Here is a 20,895-nt window from a genome sequence, read left to right as displayed (position 1 = left end):
CCACTTTTGTTTTCTGGTGGTTAATTGGATATAGGAGTCACAGGGACTTTCTTGCCCAGGCTGGCATCAAACCTCCAGTCTCCCTCTCTAGGGAGACTGCTCTCACTTTCAATAAACTTGCTGCTCTATTGCTTTACTAGCTTTACTATTCCTTGGTCTCTCAATTCTTTACGTGGCAGAGAAATGGACCCATACCCCTACATAGCATCATTTATATTTGCTGCTGGTTTTAGTTTCTCTTATTTGGCCATGAGTTCGCCCTAGCATGCATTCTCTCTCTCTCTCTCTCTCTCTCACACACACACACACACACACACACACACACGAGAGAGAGAGAGAGAGAGAGAGAGAGAGAGAGAGAGAGAGAGAGAGAGAGAGAGAGAGAAAGAAAGAGAGAGAGAGAGAGAGAGAGAGAGAGAGCGCTGGAAGTGCAGCTCAGTGGGAGAATGCTTGCTTGCTTAGCATACAACAAGGCCCTGAGTTCATTCCTTAATGCTGCAAATAGTAATAACAATCTTTTGGAGAAAAACTCACAGGGAGGAAATTAAAAACAAAAAACCTAGAAGAGGACAGATTAATCCTTTCTTATTTTTTTGGCTGGTCCTGGGGCTTGAACTCAGAGGCTGGATGCTGTCCCTGAGCTCCTTTTGCTCAAGGCTAGCACTCTACCACTTGAGCCACAATACTACTTCATGCTTTTTCTGTGATTAATTGGAGATGGACTTTCATGGACTTTCCTGCCTAGGCTGGCTTTGAACCAGATCCTCGGCTCTCAGCCTCCTGAGCAGCTGGGTTTATAGGCATGAACCACCAGCATAGACTATGGGTCCATGTCTTTAAAAGATAATACTAGAGTGAATATATAATAGCTGCACCAGCCTTTGATATACATCTTTCAAATTTGAGTTTGAAGAGTTTTCTTATGTAAATTACATGAAATTCCAAATATGTACATAACACTACTGGTGAGTATCTGTTGACCATTCACTGTTTGAAAAGCTCTGTAGAAGGTGTTCTGGGCTAAAAAATAAACTACAAAGCTGCTTTCTTTACTCTTTCTTCCCTCCCTCTCCCTCCCTCCTTTGTCCTTCCTTCCTTCTTCGCTTTCTCTTTCTCCTGCCTTCCTTCTTTCCTTCTTTCTTTCCTTCCTTCCTTCCTTCCTTCCATCTTCCTTCCCTCCCTCTCTCTCTCCCTCCCTCCCTCCCTCTTGGGGATTGAACTCCCTCCTTGGGGATTGAACTGAGGATCTGGGTGCTGTCCCTGAGGTTTTTCACTCAAGGCTAGCACCCACTGTTAGCCACAGCATCACTTTTGTTTTCTGGTGGTTAATGGGATATAGGAGTCACAGGGACTTTCTTGCCCAGGCTGGCATCAAACCTCAGTCCTTTGATCTCAGCCTCTTGAGTAGCTAGGATTACAGGCAGGAGCCACCAGTGCCTGACAATGCTACTATTTTTAAGGCTTTTATAATTAGTGAGACAGGATATGCTCATTCAAATATAAGATCACAAAATATAGTTCAGTAAGTGCCTAGGATCACACATGGGAAGCGAGGCACTGACAAGAGGCTGTGGCCTGAGTTGAGGTCAGCTCTGCAACTTCATCACGTATGACTCACTGAGCCTCAGTGGTTTAGCATGAGGAAAGCAAAAGGACGGAATAAAGGAGTAATTGTGCCAGAGTAATGAACAGCACTTAAATGATGGATATACAACATGCTTATTAGCACAGTGCCTGGCATAATGTAAGTGCTTCATAAATTGTTACTGTCACAAGTATTTCATGTCCCTCAATGTAGAAACCAAAAGAATCTTGGTCTATACCACTGATCTAATGACCATAGCCAGAGGATCATTTCTGCTTTCATACAGATCCCACATCACCTAAATTGCTCTGTGGATGGGTAGGGTAGGTGGCTTTCTCAGATCTTTGTCCTTTAATTTTTTTCTTTAATTTTCAGCCCTAGCAGGCAGTCAGTAGGCTCTCTTTTTCTCCTGGAGGTCATGTATTTCTCTGGTAATTCTTGGCAGTTCCAACTGTCACATAGATTTGCCCAAGGACATTTTTTTTCAAAGTGGCTTCAATCACTACCAAAGAATTCTGCAAGTGAGTGTTCTTAAATCATGGGAAATAATAAAGGGTCTAAAATATAACCTTAAAAAGAAACTAGAATAAATGAATTTCTAATTTTCCATATAGAAGCAGAGCCTCAATGGGAAACTGCGAGAAACAGGCATTTGACCTTATTATAGGCTGGATTATATTGCTTTCCAGCAACCTTCCCCTTTCATTTAAGGCTGACATGGACTGATTTGCTCCCTAGTAATCACATCTTCACTGAGGTGAATGTGAAGAACTGAGTTGTTACTTTTATCTCACAACGTGGATTCAAATATTTTTCCAAGTTCTAAGGTGTTGGTGGGACTGTACATGTATGAAGGTGGTTAATGAGAATGCTATGGGAGAAGAGGGGTGTAGCTCAGCAGTTTAAAAAAAATACTATGGGGGAAAACTAAGGCAAATAAACTAATGTTTAAAGTGGAATAGTATGGAGGAGAAGAAAGAGAATAACTGTAAATAGTCATCAAATACATGTTCAAGAAAGAAACTAGGCTACCAAGAAAAAGAAGTCAAGTTTGTGTGCAGGCAATTTTTTTTTGTTTCTACTTATACTTATTTCCCTATTATAGGCAAACCTTAACTTCCTAACCATCTCTACAGAGAAATTCATCTCTGCTAGCAGAACCACCACTGCTACCGATGCCTTCACCCAAGGGTGTGTGCAATGGTTCAATGAGTCTGATGTTATTCCAAGATGAACTGAAGACTTAAGATCCTTTATTCTGATTTCGTAGAACTGTTGTATGGCTCTCAAATGATGGGTATTTTAAAAAACCTTGCTCTGTATTTATCATGAAGGCCACAGATAGCAAACAACTTCAACTCGTTATTTTGTTTGTCAAACAATCTAAGTTCTGCCAGCAGTTGCATCTATCTCAGGGCTCCAGGCTCAGAGAGGTCCAAGAATTATTGGATATATTCAGACCTCTGGCTTAAAGGCCTGAGGGTTCAGGAATACTGTGGCTACTCTTTAAGTTTATGTAACAATGCACTGAGAAAAAAGTTGCTGTCTAAATAATTGACTTCAGTGAATCTTAGACTATAATATTTTAATAAGTTGGAAAATGTTTCTATTTCTGTGGCCTGTAGAATGATATGAAATGGCTGCTAGTATAGCTCATGGGAGCATTTAATGGTATAACAGAAGGACTATCTTAGAGTCTATACTCCAGCTGGGACCCAATAATAAACTTTTTGCTTATTACATGATAGAGTAAAAATCACTTCCACCACCATAGCCCAGCCTGAAGACCCAAGGGGACTTAAGTGACAAGAACCCAAGACCATACAAATGGAATATGAGCCTCTCCTGGGTCACAGATAACTTATGATGGAGTGTTAGAGGAAGACATCGTTGCTTGCAGCTGATAAAGATGTTGTATTTAAACTTCAAATAACATCTGACAATCTAAATAATACCCACAATTATTAAGAAGGATATGGAACTCAGGATGCGATTATCCAGTTCAGAGCAATGTGGGGCCAGGTATGGTTTATGAGACTCCAAATAACCAAGGAGGAAAAACTCAAAGCAGATCAAAACAGAAATAAATCTATTATGCCTGACAAGATAGTTTCATAGGTTCTTAGATCACACTAGAAATTATTATTAAGAATCCTCATAAAATTTGCTTAGCTGTTACATACAACTTTCCTCAAGCCTGTTGAAATCCTAAGGTTCCGCTAATATAAACAACCTATATTACAGAGTAGATATGTAGATGAAGGATCTTGTTCTGGATTATTACACTTAAGATTCCAGTGCTCATAATGAGCAAAACAAGTAAGAAAAGAAGTAACGATTCCCAGAGAACTCTGCATTATACCTTCAAATATATTATACTTCATAACATGCCACATTATTTAGAGCTATTTTATAAGGGCTTTCAAAGAACAATTATGCCTTGTGCTGTGACTCACACTTGTAATCCTAGCTACTCAGGAGGCTGAGATCTAAGGATCATACTTCAAGGCCAGCTTGGACAGGAAAGTCCATGAGACTCTTATCTCCAGTTAAGCACCAGAAAACTGGAAGTGGCTCTGTGGCTCAAGTGTTAGAGCTAAAGAGCTCAGGGACAGCACCCAGGCCCAGAATTCAAACCCCTCAACCATCAAACAAAACAAAAACTTGAAGAAATCTTCAGGTTCGTTGATACCAAGAAAGGAAGTAGATTTAGGAAGTAAGGTGAAGCATGACATTTTTAAGTATTAATTTTATACTAAAATTAAGTGAATTTTAATAACTTTAAAAGAATCCTTATCTTGGAAATAAAATAAAATTATAAGTAGGAACTAACAAGAAAATAAATAACTGGATTAACAGATTAATTTTAGTCTCAAAAAATTAAAAACCATGGAAAAAGGTTTTAGCACAGACTTCAATAAATGCTATAAATCAGGCCCACCTGCTCCCTTCTTTTGAGTCAGCTATAAACATTTAACAGCATACTACTGGTTTAACATATATTTTACCAATGCTCAGTATCACCAAAAGCAAAAGCAAAAATAAAAAACTCCAAAACTCTGCACACTGATAATGCTTTTAAGCTGAATTTCCTTAGCTTTTAGTTCCTTTTTATCAAACCATGACTTTAAAATACACTAACATCATTTTTTTCTCAAAATATTTATTAAGTGGCTACATAAATTTCATAGTACTGTGGCATAGTTACATTTTGCTGAAGTCACAAACACATTTTAACATTCACAACACTAACATCATTTTGTTTGCCTTTGAGTTTGGTTAAAAAAAGAATTTAACTATTCATTTGCTTGGCTAATTTCCTTTACATTTGCTATTTATTATAAACCTTGTCAGTTGTGGGGCCTGGACTCTGGGCCTGGGCGCTGTCCCTCAGTTCTTCAGCTTAAGGCTAGCATTCTACCACTTGAGTCACAGCACCATTTCCAACTTTTTCTGCTTATGTGGTGCTGAGGAATCGAACCCAGGGCCTCATGCATGTAAGGCAAGCATTCTATCACTGAGCCACCTTCCCAGCCATCATTATTATTATTATTATTATTATTATTATTATTATTATTATTATTATTATTTGTGTTGGTCCGGGGTTTAAATTTGGGACCTGGGCACTGTTCCTGAACTTTTGTGCTCAAGGGTAGGGCACGATCACTTTGAGCCACAGCAGTATTTCTGGATTTTTGGTAGTTAATTGGAGATAAGAGTCTCACAGATTTTCCTGTCCAGGCTGGTTCTGAACTGTGATCCTCAGATCTCAGCCTCTGCTTTGCCAAGCACTGTTTAAAATTTCCTCATAATTTTATCCAAATGAATATTCTTATCTTCCCAGAGAAAGGAATATAAGTGGTAACTGTTAAAAGAAAAGAAAAGCTTATCATTTAAATTTTTTCTATTATTAGTTTTTAAGATATAAGATTTTTTTAAAAAACCAAAGGTAGTATCTTTCTATCATTTATCTATGTTAACTATTTTTTCAAGAGCACTAGTTAGGCTTTTGATCTGGGTTGTCAATGTGTAAGAAGTAGTGACCCCTGCTGGTAAGAAAGTTACTTCTAGAATTTACAATGGACTTCTCAGTCTACATATGCCACTAGTCCTGGGAGTAACAGGTTACAAGAAAAATAAAAGCAGTAGCTCAACTGCAATACACCACTCCAACTATTGGCCTATGAAATAATTTAAAAAGAAAGACAACAAAGTATTATGAACCATATAGCAGATTGTAAACCAGGACTCGCTTAATTCTACCTCACTTCCACCCCTGTCCCCTTCCCTGGGGCACATGGGAGAAATTTATGATCCTTTTTGTATCACACACCATCATCTCTCTAGGAAAAGGAACCTTTCTTGCCTTACCTTATCATGTTTCTAAGGTCTCCACTCTTCATGCTTCATCTGTCCTCTCCTAGCCACCCCCACTCTAATATGTTACTCTACTCTCATTATGTAGAGGATTTTAAATAATCACAAATAGTATTGAGCTATATATTTCATACTTCTGCTTCATTTAGTATGGATTTTAGCACTATGTTCATAGTACTCCATGTACTTTTGGTTCACTGCCTTTCCAGAGTATTTTTTCACCATATTTTACATATCTGCTTTCTAGTAGCCACCACTTACCTTGCATCCAGTTTCCTGCTACTACTTAGAAATTAGTATTTAATAGATGGCAATGTGTATTTATGCTTTATACATATTCATCAATACAGCTGTTCAAAATTCATTCTTACATTGTTAATAGTCATTTATCTCAAATAATACTATTTTCTTGAAGCCTACTTCACTTAATATACCCAAACTACCTGTTTATTGTTTTTCCTTTCCTGGGCCCCTATTTTCCATTAGGAATCCACACAAATTTTTAATTTTCTGTGGAGGTGGGTGTTTTTGTTTTTTGGGTTTTTTGTGTTTTTTTTGTCAGTCATGGGGCTTGAACTCTGGGCTTGGGCGCTGTCTATGCGCTCTTCAGCTCAAGGTGAGCACTCTACCGCTTGAGCCACAGCACCACTTCTGGTTTTCTAGTGGTTTATTGGAGATAAGAGTCTCACAGTTTCCTGCCCAGGCTGACTTTGAACCATGATCCTCAGATCTCAGTCTCCTGAGTAGCTAGGATTACAGGCGTGAGCCACCAGTGCCCTGCTGATTGTTTTGGTTTTTGGTACCTGTTCTTAGGTGTGATCTCAGGGCTTGGTCACTGTCCTTGAGCTTCTTTGCTTAAAGCTAGCACTCTAGCACTTGAGCCACATCTTTTTACTTTTGGCTTTTTAATAGGTTTACTGGAGATAACAATCTCACAGTCTGCTGCCCAGGCTGGGTTTGAACTGTTCTCAGATCTCAGCTTCTTGAGTAGCTAGGATTACAGGCTTGAGCCATCAGTGCCCAGATTCTGTGGAGGTTTCTTATTGCCAATAAGGAAGTTAATGCAAGTTGCCTAACCTTGAATTATTGAAGGCATAAGACATCCGTCTTCATTTCTTTAATAATAATGTGTGTATAGTAGCCAGTTAAATAAGAAGGCCCCCCAAACTCCCTGCCTCCTGGTGTTCACATGCTTGTTTAGAACCCTTCCACACTATGTCAGAATTAGTTTACATGACTGACTGATAAAAGATGGCAGAACTGAAGATATGTTACTTCTAAAGTTTGAGACTTTTCTCCTGGTCAGTCTCTCATAACTGGATGACTTGCTCTGAAAAGAACATCCTGTGGAAGGTCCAATGTGGTACAGAGTTAAAAGGACCCATTAGAAACAGGTCCTCATTTAAGCCTTCAGAGAACTTGCCCCTGAACATCAGGAAATATTTGGAACCCAAAGCACACAAGATTCAAAACCCCAAGCTCCAGATTCTTGAGCCTCAAAAACTGTGTTTGTCACTTGATAACAACGTGTAAACAACAGAGAATTAGCAAAGCTTTTTCAAACAGTGGTATGTCAATCTGTACCTCTTCCAGGTACTGCTTTCAAGGGCTGTTAAAAGTAGTTATAGCCGGGTGCTGGTGGCTCACGCCTGTAATCCTAGCTACTCAGGAGGCTGAGATCTGAGGATCTCGATTCAAAGCCAGCCTGGGCAGGAAAGTCCATGAGACTCTTATCTCCAATAAACCACCAGAAAACTTGAAGTGGTGCTGTAGCTCAAGTGATAGAGCACTAGCTTTGAACTGAAGAGCTGAGGGACAGCGCTCAGGCCCAGAGTTCAAGCCCCACGACCGACAAAAAAAAAAAAAAAGCAGTTATATATATGTATGATTACATACATATATGTATATAATTATATAAATATACATATATAACTATGTAACTATATATATGTATATGTATATCTATTTTTGTAGTTACATCTTTGTCCTTGGTGTGCCAAGGACAGGATTACAAGCAAGCATAAAAGGGCCCAACAAGACTCAATTCAAACTCAAATGGTGCTCTGATGTTGCTTGCTGGCCCAGCAGGACTTAGCTTGTTGTTAGATTTTGTGGCAATGGAAGAGGCTAACATATTTTTTAAAAATGGGTTGCCTTCAACCACATCCCTATATCCTCTAGGTGCTCAGCTTTTGTTGGTTTGCAACCAATTTTTGTGTAGTAGGAGTCTTTGTCTTTAGCTTTCATGTTTGACAAACTCATCAATTTTCTTCTGGCTCCTATAACATCTCTAGAGTTAAGTTCATGGAAGAAAAGCTGATACTCTTACAGGAACTAGAATATCTAATATCTTTTTATTTCTCCATTTCTAATTTCTTTCCTCATCAAATTACATTAGAAAGACATTAAAATCTTCTTGAATGAAATAAAAAAACATGACCTTAACTAATTAATATCTTGGTTATAGCCTTCAGGGAAAAAAACAAACAAATAATAAAAATTTACCCTCACTCACCTGAAATGGCTTCAGAAATGTTTCTTCCATTGCCAGCCTGCCATATTCGGTGAAAAGCTGGAAGGAAAATCACACACACACACACACACACACACACACACACACACACACACACACACACACACACACACACACACACACACACACACACACACACACACACACACACACACACACACACACACACACACACACACACACACACACACACACACACACACACACACGAGCGGGGAGAAAAAAAAGAAGGTAGGAGGAAAGGAGAAAGAAGCTTTAGTATTTGTAAACTTTTACTTCTCAGCTTTATTCCATTCATTTTTCCCCTAGTTGTAACAGAATACTACATTATTAAAATTAAAATAGCCCAGGAAATTCGTATCAGATAGATAATTCAGAGTTACAGTAATTTTTTTGTCAGTTATGGGGTTTGAACTCAAGGTCTGGGCACTGTCCTTGAGCTTTTTTCACACAAGGCTAGTGTTCTACCACTTTAAGCCATGCTGCCACTTCCAATTTTCTAGTGAGTAATTGGAGGCAAGAGTCTCACAGACTTTTTCCTGGGTTGGCTTTGAACTGTGATCCTCAGATCTCAGCCTCCTGAGTAACTAGGATTACAGGCATGAGCCACCTGTGCCTGGTTTTATAGTAATTATTTTAAAATTAAGGACAGTAAGAACATATATATATATATATATATATATATATATATATATATATATAATGTTTAAATGAATACTTTCTTTGTACATGATCTATCACTAAGTTATGGCCTACCCCCTAAAATGAGTACCTTTTTTTTTTGCCAGTCCTGGGCTTGAACTAAGGGCCTGGGCACTATTCGTGAGTTTCTTTTGCTCAAGGTTAGCATTCTACCACTTGAGAGCCACAGCAGTACATCCAGCTTTTTCTGTTTGTGTGGTACTGAGGAATCAAACGAAGGGCTTCAGGCATGCTAGGCAAGCATTCTACCACTAAGCCACATGCCCAGCCCAAAAATGAGTACATTTTAAATCTAGAATGTAGGGCAATGTTTTGGTAGGGAAGAAGGAAACATTTTAAATGACCTTTCAAAGTACAACTTGCATAATACTAGAAAGCATAACTTCTTGTAAGGTATACTTACAAAGCTGTGGCCTATGAAACTTTAAAAGCCCAATAGTCTGGATTACTATAAAAGCACTAGTCATTTGGCTTGTAAAATGGAGAATCAAATATACTAACTTATTTTTTTGTTTCCAATTAAAATTATGATACACCATGAGTGTTGTGTTACCAGAAATATAAAATTTTGGAGAACACAGGCCTGAGGATGTACTGTGAAGGAGTCTCTGATCAGAATTTATCTAGACTTACTGAATGTAGTTTCCTTCAAAAACATAGGAAATGCTACTTCATGTAGAAGACTGACAAGCCACATGGCTTCTTAGAGCTGGGGAACAATGCTGGCATGTAAGAGTCCCATTGTTCTATTTCCTTTAGAATAGCACCTCTAGCACTACACCACCTTTCCTAGGGGAGCACTGGGAGTCTAGAAAGCAAAAGACAAATTGCTCAGCACCTGATTAGTGATGAAATAAAAAGTTCGGGATATGTCTAAAAGACAGCCACTCTAGTGATTAGACACCTTCATTAGAATCACATGCAAACAAAATTTGAATTTACAATCACATCTGAGAAAGGCTGGATTATTATGTGTAGGAAGATAACCTTTAAAAAAGATTGATTATTCAATATCAAAGTCCAAAATGAGTCCTTTTGTAGAAATTCCTGAACTGGCATTGAATAATGCCATGTCATTAATTTAGATAGTAGTTTGCTAGATTATGACACATGCTCAAAGAATTACTCTTACTATGGGGAAAAAACAATTATTTAGTGTATTTCCTATTTGTCGTAATAGTTAGTATGATGTACCAGAAACATATTTGTTAGCAATGCAGGATATAGACTTCAAAACATATTCCTAATATCATACATTACTGTACACTATCATTTACATTTTTTCACATTTTGTTACTTGGCTCTGATTGTTAAAATAATATTGAAAGTAAAATTTTCTATAAAATAAACAGGGGACCTATCAGAGAAACAACAGCTTTATGATTTACCCAAGAATAAGAACTATCTCTAGGAAACATCTAACTTTACTTACTTGAGACCCAAATTCTGCTTGGAGAGTGGAAAAAGCACCAAGACCAGCCAGATGACCTCATCTGAATACCTACTCTCCCATTAATTAATTATATGAGCTTTAGTAAGTCATTTATTTCTTTCATCTTTTTTTCTCATTTACAAAATATGAGGAACAAATTAGGTGACACTGAAGGCTCTTTCAGATCTAATACAGAATTCTTGGGAGATATCATCAGGTAGCCTCTGATAGTTCTTTTTTTTAATTTTTATTTTTTATTGTGAACATACTGTACAGAGGGGTTACAATTACATGGGCAAGATAATGAGTTGATAGTTCTTAGTTATAAAGTGGTCCATGGGGGGGAAGGGAAATCTACATATTACAGATACCATGGTAACCCTTAAGTTAGTTAAGTTTAAGAAAGACTTAAAGACTTCAGCATTATTTTGGTGGGCATTCCTTTTCTACTTTGATTTATCATGTACTACAAACACAGACACACAGACACACACACAGACACACACACACACACACACACACACACACACACACACACACACGACTGGTAGCAAGCAGAAACAAAGGAACATAAAACTGCATTAGAAAGACTATGTCTATATGAGACTTAAACAAGAAGCCTGAAAACAGGATAATACTAATTTGATTATATTTCTAAAATTTCCCCAAATTTCTCCTGCTTATGTTAAAAAAACTTCCAGATATACAAAATAGTGCACATATCATTACCTGGAGGTGCTGAAGATCATCCTCCTGGACATTTTGGGATAAGTTATATACCTTGATGATGAAATAAAAAGTCAAAATGTGATATTCAGCATCATCCTAAGCACTTCCTTTGTGATTCATTACCATTACCATTATTATTATTATTTACTTATTTATTTGTTTTGGTGCCCATCATAAGGTTTAAACTCAGGACCTGGGCACTGTCCCTGAGCTTTTGTGCTCAAGGCTAGTGCCCTACCATCTTGAGCCACAGCACCATTTCTGGTTTTCTGGTAGTTAATTGGAGATCAGAGTCTCACAGACTTTCTTGCCTCATCTGGCTTTGAACAGTGATCCTCAGATCTCAGCCCTTTGAGTAGCTAGGATTACAGACATGAGCTACAGACTCCTGACTCATTATTTTTATAAATATCAATTATTGTACAAATGATCTCTTTTATGTATATCTTTACAAAATGACATGTGTCTCAAGTAAAGAAAACTTGAGAGATAATAATTGTACAATGATCATTAAGTTTCAGAAATGTCAGTGCCCTGATTTGTAGTCGGATATTAAATTTATTTTACAAAACTAATTTAAAAATTACTCAGTAGAAACTTGGCACCAGTGACTCATGCCTGTAAACCTAGCTACTAAGGAGGCTGAGATGTGACATTGCAGTTGGAAGCCAGCCTATGCAGGAAAGTTCATGACACTATCTCCAATTAACCACCAAAAAGCTAGAAACAGAGCTGGGGAGTAAGAAGTTAGAACATTAGTCTTGAGAAAAACAAACAAACAAACAGAGTCAGTACCTATACCCTGACTTCAAGCCCCAGGATCAGCACAAAAAAATTAGTTAGTAAGCTCAGTGCCTGCCTAGGAAGTTTGGGAAGGCTCTGAGTTTAAACCCCAGTATCAGCCCTCTAAAAAAATTAGTCAGTGAAATGAACACTGCTCCAAGCCTACCAAAATTACACCAATCTAGATCTGAACAACCCATATGGAAAACTGGTTGTTGCTTTGGTTGTTGATTTTGTTTTTGTAGCACTGGAGATCAAACACAGGGTCTTGCATATATGAACCAAGCCCTATACCACTAAACTACATCTCTAGTCCTAATTTTTTTTTAATTTCGAGACAGGATCTTGCTAAATTGCCCAAGCTGCCCTCAAATTTGTGATCCTCCTGCCTCAATCTCATGAGAAGCTGAGATTACAGAACTGTGCCAACATAGCCAAATAGAAAACTGTGCTCTGAAAATTACCGAATTTTCACACTTCATAATTTTATCTAGGTTTATACAAAGTCCTACACCACATGGAAATTAAATAAAAATAATTTCTTAAATAATAAAATATTCATTCCTAAGAAGATTTTTTTCTTTGAAAAGATTCAATGTCACTGGGGCGCCAGTGGCTCATGCCTGTAATTCTAGCTACTCAGTAGGCTGAGATCTGAGAATTGCAGTTCAAAGCCAGCCTAGGCAAAAAGTCCCTGTGAGACTCTTACCCTCAATTAATCACTTAAAAACTGGAAGGGCACTGTGGCTCAGAATGGAAGAATGCTAGCTTTGAGCAAAAGTACCCAGGCCTTGAATTCAAGCACTATGATTGGCAAAAAAAAAACAAAAAAAAAAGAAGAAGAAGAAAAGAAAAGAAAAAAAGAAAGAAAAGAAAAAGAAAAAGATTCAATGTGTTCAGATCAAATATAAATAGTAAGTATTTATAAGCACAAATAATCTAATTCTAACTGGCATTTGTAAACGGGTTTTACTGCTAATATAAAAAAAATAGATATTAAGTCTATAAAGATTCATTCAAAAAGGTTGTTAAAAAGCATCATTCTATATAGCATTATGATTCATTTTTAAGATCCTTTAAATTTTTTTTTGTTTACTCTCCTCCTTCTATTGACCCTCAGCTGTTGTCTAACCATATGGTGCCCTGCTTCCAGCTGGCTGCTCCATTCTCAGTACTTGCAGTATCTCAGCTTTGACTTGCTCATCATGACTCCTTTGCCCTTCCTGCTCATTTAAGCCAGTTGATCAATTTAGTTTGTTCAACTGATCTGTGCTGTGTATTCCCTGACACCTCTTCCAGTTCTCTCTAGTGAACAGAAAATAGCAAAAAACAGTATTTAAAAATATTTTCTACATTCATTCCATGTTTATACTAAAAATCTCCAGGGACTTCAAGGACAATGTAAAAAGCACAGAGTAACCAAAAAAATGGTACTTTAAAGGAGGAAATAAAGGAAAACGTTACTTTCTGTACTTTATAAAAAAATTATGTGACATTTACTTTTCTAAATGTGAGAGTTCTTTAAAAATCTGAACACACACTGGGCACTGGTGGCTCACACTTGTAATCCTAGCTATTCAGGAGGCTGAGATCTGAGGATCATGGTTCAAAGCCAGCCTGGGTAGGAAAGTCTATGAGATTCTTATCTCCCCTAAACTACCAAAAAAGCCAGAAGTGGGAAGGGCTTACATTGTCCAAATAGAAATGTACTCATAGACCTGACTTACCTAATTGTAACCCCTCTGTACATCACCTTTATAATAACAATAAAAAAGAACAAAAAAAAGGCCAAAAATGGAGCTGCAGTTCAGGTGATAAGAGTGCTAACCTTGAGCAAAAGCAGCTCAGGGACAGTGCCACCGGTTCAAGCCCTAGGACTGACACATGCACAATATAACCTGAACGCACACTGTTTTTACATTGAGAAACATTTCCAGTGAATATGTAAAATTTTGTATTTGTAAATCTTGTTTCATTAAGCTTAACATATTTATCTTCATCTAGGACTCAATATTACTGAATTTATTGCAGGCTTTATTCTGCAAAAATAGCAATAATAAAACCTTTTCTGACTAAAGCAATGTGAAAATAGATCAGTAATTAGACTACAATGACAGAACCAATTCTGTTATTATACCAACACAAAAAATAGTTACATTAGGTAAGCCAAATAACATATATCTTATCATTCCTATTGTCTCATGCACTGTCACATATATGCAGAAACACATATGTTCATGAATTTAAAGAAACATCCCTGGAAACAGTTATTTTTGCCATACCTGTATTGAGCTGATCATTGTGCTAAGGGCAAACACTGTGGCCGAATCTCTCAAAGTTGATTGACTATCAAAGGTTCCCTGAGTATCCATCAATAACACTGCAACCTATAAGCAAGTACATTATTGATATTACACAGAACATCCAGAGCATTTGGGTTACCATGACATTAACACTATAGGACCTAAAGAAAACTATTATCAATGAATATTTAATAGGTTATTCCTTAAACATGCTATGAATGGCACAGAAAATATAAATATTAATGGTTACAATAATGATTTTTCACTGGTAATCCAATATAAAAAATATTGTCTTTAAAAAGAGTACAAATGTTTGCTTACTATCTGCTATTCTATTTTCTTTATGGCTGCCTACTGTGACCACAAGAATTGTAAACAGGGCTCATGCAATTGGCTGCTCCCCTCCTTTTAAGTTCCAATGTTAGATGTCCACAACTAGTCTTCAAAGAATATTTTCAAGGTAGCTGATGCAAATGAAAACTCAATTTCACTTTTAAATCACAATTTAAAAAGTTAATGTCATACCTTTTTACCATCAAGCTTATTGATAAGGAAGACTTCACTCCATATCTGGATTCCTGTGGTCTCTCGTTCAGATCCACCTCTCCATGAAAATCCAGTCAATGGTTCATTGTAATCTCCAACCCAATCAACTGATTCCTATAAATTAATAAAATCTATGATATAGAACTGAATATGTGTGAATAAGATTTTATTCATACTTTACAATTCTTATCTCTAACTCTAGTCAAAACGAAGCAATTTGATTCATTCTAAAAACACAAAGGAGTAATCATTTATTACATTTATGACATTTCATGCTGGGTCTGGAAATACAAAGATGAAAAGATATTATTCCTAAATTGAGGGAAGGGGTAATAAGGTTGATAAGAATGTACTCATTATCTTACTATGTAACCAAAACCCCTCTGTACGTCACCTTGACAATAAAAAAAGATATTATTCCTGAATATCCTAACAAGGAGATAGATTTGTATTAGCAAGCATAAATCGAGATAATAAGAAACAGAATAACTCTTGATCAAGTAAGACTTCATAGAACTATTCATTGAAGAATATTTGAGAATTTTCTGGGTGAGGAAATTTGGAGAAGACATTTAAAAAGGGAGGGAAAGAAGAAGAGAAGGAAAAATACAGGAGGCTATATCAGGATACATCCAAACGCTTTGGTTATGGGTTTGAGGGTAGCTAGTCAGGCAGCCAGATTTTAAAAAGCTTAGTAAGGTGCCTATGGCAGTTATCCTGCATAGGGAGTTAGCGATAAGTAGAGATAAATTACCGTCACAGTCTTGAACAGAAAGATATTTCTAGAAGACGTGAAGGAAGAGAAATGATAGCTAAGAAGGACAAAGGGGTACCTAATCCAGGGTCACAACAGTGGAGAGGAACAGAGGGGCACATACAAATGGGACTTGAGGGGCTGGGAAGGTGGCTCAGTGGTAGAGTGCTTGCCTTGCATGCATGAGGCCCTGGGTTCGATTCCTCAGCACCACATAAGCAAAAAAAAAAAAAAAAAAGAAAAAAAAAAAAACAAATGGGACTTGAGAAGCTAAAGGAGATGAGAATAGAAGAAATTGACAGTTGTATTGACAATCAAGTCAAACCAGACATAAAAAGTATCCCTTAGATTTAGTAATTACATAATTGTGGCCTTGGTTAATAGTAGACATACTAATTTCCAATATCTGTTACAGAGAATACATCATTAGTTTTTTTGTTTTGTTTTGTTTTGTTTTTGGGTACAGTCATGGGGCCTGAACTCTGGGCCTGGGTGCTGTCCCTCAGCTCTTCAGCTCAAGACTAATGCTCTACCACTTGAGCCACAGCACCACTTCTGGCTTTTTTCTTTTTGCTTATGTGGTGCTGAGGAATCAAACCCAGGGCCTCAGGCATGCAAGGCAAGTGTTCTACCACTGATCCACCTTCCCAGCCCTACGTCACTAGTTTTTGAAAGACCTCATTAGAAAATCCTCAACTATAAAATTTAATATTACTAAATAAAAAACTTTACTATGCAGAAGAATTTGGAAAAGTACTTGAATTAATAAAAAGTCTGTATAAACTATAAAATTCTTTTATTTGATTAATATCCTTTCTCGTTCTAAAAAGCAATTTTAGATACTTATAAAGACCTTGGTTTTGGCTCATCCCTGAATTGGTTCCACTATCTGGCCTATTCAATCTTATTTCTTCATTTCCAATACATAATTTCCACCTCACAAAAGAAGTATATCTGGGGTTGGGAAGGTGGCTCAGTGGTAGAGTGCTTGCCTTGCATGCATGAGGCCCTGAGTTTGATTCCTCAGCACCACATAAGCAGAAAAAGCTGAAAGTGGTGCTGTGGCTCAAGTGGTAGAGTGCTAGCCTTGAGCTGAAGACCTGGGGGACAGTGCCCAGGCCCAGAGTTCAGGCCCCATGACCACCACCTCCACCACCAACAACAAAAAGAAATATATCTTTCACTTAATGCAAATATTGTATAAATTCCTCGAGTCTTAGATGTCACATTCTCCCTCTCTTAATCTAGATCTTGCACATCTTCGAAGTCCATCCTAAGTCCCACTATCTCTAAAAAGCTTTCCCTAATAAATCTGCCTATTCATCTATGTCCCCTCTCTTAACTGCCTGAGAAACATAAAACTAGTATTTATGAGGTCTAAATATCTTACACATCAATTATATCACCTCAGTTATCCCAAATGGGGGTATCTAAGTGAAAAAATCTGTCTTCTTTGGTATTCTCCATATTGCTAAGACAATGCAGAGCATATAGGAAATAGTCAATAAACAGTAATTAATTAATGTAGAAATATAAATTAGTCTAATTAAATGTTCCTTGAAAGAGTCAGATGCATTTTTCAATGACTAAAGTATGATTTTTTTTGTTTGTTTTTGGTTTTTTGTTGGTCGTGGGGCTTGAACTCTGGGCTTGGGCGCTGTCCTTGCACTCTTCAGCTCAAGGCGAGCACTCTACCGCCTAAGCCACAGCGCCACTTCAGGTTTTCTAGTGGTTTCTTGGAGATAAGAGTCTCACGGACTCTCCTGCCTGGGCTGGCTTTGACTGGAGATCCTCAGAGCTCAGCCTCCTGAGTAGCTAGGATTACAGGCATCAGCCACCAGTGCCTGGCAATTATGATGTTTATGAATTGTCATGAAGATAACATTAGCTCAAGTCACAATGATCTATGTAAGATATTTTTTAAACTCTAAGCTTGAAAAATAATTTTGAAAAACAAGGAAAGAATTCACAAATAGTTATTAGTTGCGCAGTTCTAAAACTTAGCTGGCTTAATCATTTAAGCATGCATCATTTAAGCATGTCTTAAAATTACTTATTGTGTTCTTAGTATAGAATAAGCTTGGTAGTAACAATTTTCCTCTAAAAAGTACAGAGATTGTCACATTTAAACTCTAATTTTGTCTTTCTAATATGAATAATACTTATAATAGCAGAAGGAGTAGAGTTTGGTCTGTACAATTCAATGATACATGCCTTTAAGCAAATAGATTGCTTAAAATTCACTCTACGAGGTGCAGAAATAGAAGGGGGAAAAAAGAAAAGCAAATGTGGGACACTTTAATCCAAACACTCTTTAGAAGCAACACAGTATGTGTTACTGAGTATTTCCTTCCAATATTTAAAGTTAAAACTATGGCCAGGAGCTGGTGGCTCATGACTGCAGTGCAAAAACACCTGGTCAAGAAAGTCTATGAGACTCTTACCTCCAATTAGCCACCAGAAAACTGGAAGGAGCACTGTGGCTCAAAGTGGTAGAGCACTATCCTTGAGCAAAAATGCTCAGGGACAGTGCCCAGGCCCTAAGTTCAAGCCCCACAACCAACAAAAAATGTTAAATCTATGAATAAACCTAAAATCAACACTCCAAATTAGTGAAAAGTATATTAATTTTGTTCATTCTATTTTCCCATTCGTGTTGAGTAGCATATTACTGTCAGTATACTAGGAATCAGTTTTACTTATTTCAAAGTCTGCATTATTTTGAGTTCTTAATTTGAGGCTAGATAGATGTTAAAAAAACAAAATTGCTAAAAAATAAAAAAAAAAAACATTCACAAAAGATCTACCTAAAGTGGCTATCTATGATATAAATACAGAATCCAAAATGCTTTTTTTCGTAGTTTGATTTTGCAGCAGGTTCTTAGCATGTAGCTCAGGGTAGCCTCCAACTCTAAATCCTCCTGCCTCAACCTCCCAAGTAATGGATAATTGAAGTTTTAGGGGCAATGTTCAAATTTACATCTGAATTGCTCTGGGTAAAAGGACAGAAACAAATACCAAAAGTTCTCCATTCCCAACTTTTTGTTCCTCCACTCTATATTCTCCAATTTAGCTTTGTGCTTTTGGTTTATTTAGGTCCTTTAAAGTCTCATTTCTGTGTCACACTGTTTTCTCAAACACTGTGATACTTCATTTGCTCGGGCAGTAGGGTAAGGTAAGAACGGACTGGCAAAGGCTAAGAGGGAGATTCCATATCTTGATGAGGCTTGGAACTACAAAAGAACATGCATTTGTCAAAAGTCAGCAAATGTACATCTACGATTGGTGTTTCACTGTATGTAAATTCTACCTCAAAATAAACAACTAAAACTATAGATAAAATATGATCTATATTGAAATATGGGGAAATGTATTGATATCAGCAATTTATCAGCAATTTATCAAAACCCACGACAGAATGATGGATAGCTAGAAAGAAGAATGAACAGATGAGAATTATATTGTAAAGCAAGGATGCTAACATTAATGGAAGAATTTAGGTGATGGGTTCCTAGTGGTGCACTGCAAAGTTCTTTTAACATTGCTGAATATGTGGAAATTTTCACAGTAAATGTTGGAAAAAAGTTATTAAAATTAAAAACTTATGACAAAAGTTACTTGATATTTTAAACATGATAACATGCAAAGACCTTTATCATTAGGCAGGTGTATATTTTTAAGAGTGAAAAATTAAGTTATATTCTCAGTGAAATGAATTGGCTTCAGAAAAAAATTGTTCTCAAAACACTGTGACTGGAATAGTTAAATCATAACATTTATATTTAGGGCTTATAATAATAAAAATAGAAATATTAAACACTACTAAATGAAAACATAGGTGGAAGAAGTATAGAAACCAAGCCGGTTGGTAAGAAATGTACGCATTATCCTGCCCATGTAATTGTAACCCCTCTGTACAGTATGTTCACAAATAAAGTAAAAAAAAAAAAAAAAAAGAAACCAAGCCGGGCGCTGGTGGCTCACGCCTGTAATCCTAGCTACTCAGGAGGCTGAGATCTGAGGATCGCGGTTCAAAGCCAGCCCGGGCAGGAGAGACCATGAGACTCCTATTTCCAATAAACCACCAGAAAACCGGAAGTGGCGCTGTAGCTCAAGTGGTAGAGCGCTCGCCTTGAGCTGAGGGACAGCGCCCAGGCCCAGAGTTCAAGCCCCACGACCGACCAAAAAAAAAAAAAGAAGTATAGAAACCAGAAAAACTTTTCAGTACTTCTTACCTACCTGGTTATACATGTAACGCAGCATGAAGTCCATCAGGAATGACTTTCCTTTCCTAAAGGCTCCAGCAACAGATACCGCAACTACCTCCTTGTCCCTGACAGCCTCAGAGAGAAGGATCCGATTCAGTGCACTTTCATCCAACTCAAAGGAATGGTCATCTTTGACAATAAGGACCTGCACAGGTCCTGCCTTTTTCACTGGCTCTTCCTCTTCTGAGCTCCATTCATTTGTCTTTTCTGAAAATCCACCTGTTAAATAAAGCATTAACTGGTTCAGTTACTCATTCCCAAATAACATAAAATAGGTACCTCTTAACTCTCAAATGTCCAATACACTCCAGAATTGGAAATGTTTGTTCTCATATTTTAATGTCACCCACACTATATTCCACAATGGTCTCTGTGATTATATGATTGGTTTAAAGAGAATTTTCTTCTCAAGAAACTTGCTAATGCAAAGTTCTCTCTTCACTAAATGAAAAATATACAAGCAAAGAACTCTACTTTTGGAGCAAATGAACAACACAGTTTTAGTTTACACTTTCTCCATGTCCTAAAAATAAGCTTAGTTATTTTTATATAGGCTCTTTGCAATGTTCCTTTTCTTTATTGGCATATGTGAAATTGTACATAGCCAGGGGCTATATCATGACATTTCCATATGCGCATAGAATGTACTTTGATCATATTACTGCTTCATATACCCCCCTCCTCCTTATTGCTTTCCTTTTCCTTTCCACTTCCCTAACAGTCCACTTTTTACCCTTTTTTTTTTTTTTTTTTTTTTTGGTTGTGGAGTCCTTGAGCACAGCTCTAATTCCAGTTTTCTGGTGGTGGTTAATTGGAGATAAGATTCTCACAGATTTTTCCCGCTGGAGCTTGATCTGGCTTTGAACCATTTCCCTTGCATCTC

The 20,895-nt window shown here is 37.3% G+C and overlaps 1 protein-coding gene across 3 annotated transcripts in view; it reads right to left on the bottom strand.

Annotated features, from left to right (window-relative positions):
- The window catches only part of Atl1 (atlastin GTPase 1), a 77,915-nt gene that overhangs the window by 23,087 nt on the left and 33,933 nt on the right, over window positions 1-20,895 (bottom strand). For all 3 annotated transcript variants that reach the window (XM_070027912.1, XM_070027901.1, XM_070027922.1), the window contains exons 4-8: window positions 19,984-20,231; window positions 14,970-15,104; window positions 14,424-14,528; window positions 11,359-11,409; window positions 8,478-8,534 (exon numbers count right to left, since the gene is read on the bottom strand). In XM_070027912.1, the coding sequence (XP_069884013.1) occupies window positions 8,478-8,534; window positions 11,359-11,409; window positions 14,424-14,528; window positions 14,970-15,104; window positions 19,984-20,231 (596 nt within the window). The remainder of the gene's footprint in view (window positions 1-8,477; window positions 8,535-11,358; window positions 11,410-14,423; window positions 14,529-14,969; window positions 15,105-19,983; window positions 20,232-20,895) is intronic.

The sequence above is a fragment of the Dipodomys merriami genome, unplaced genomic scaffold (assembly GCF_024711535.1).
Source record: "Dipodomys merriami isolate MVZ:Mamm:240054 unplaced genomic scaffold, mDipMer1.0.p SCAF_1, whole genome shotgun sequence".
Taxonomy (NCBI): domain Eukaryota; kingdom Metazoa; phylum Chordata; class Mammalia; order Rodentia; family Heteromyidae; genus Dipodomys; species Dipodomys merriami.
Note: the sequence above shows the minus strand (reverse complement) of the source record. Positions and strands in the feature narration are given on the sequence as shown.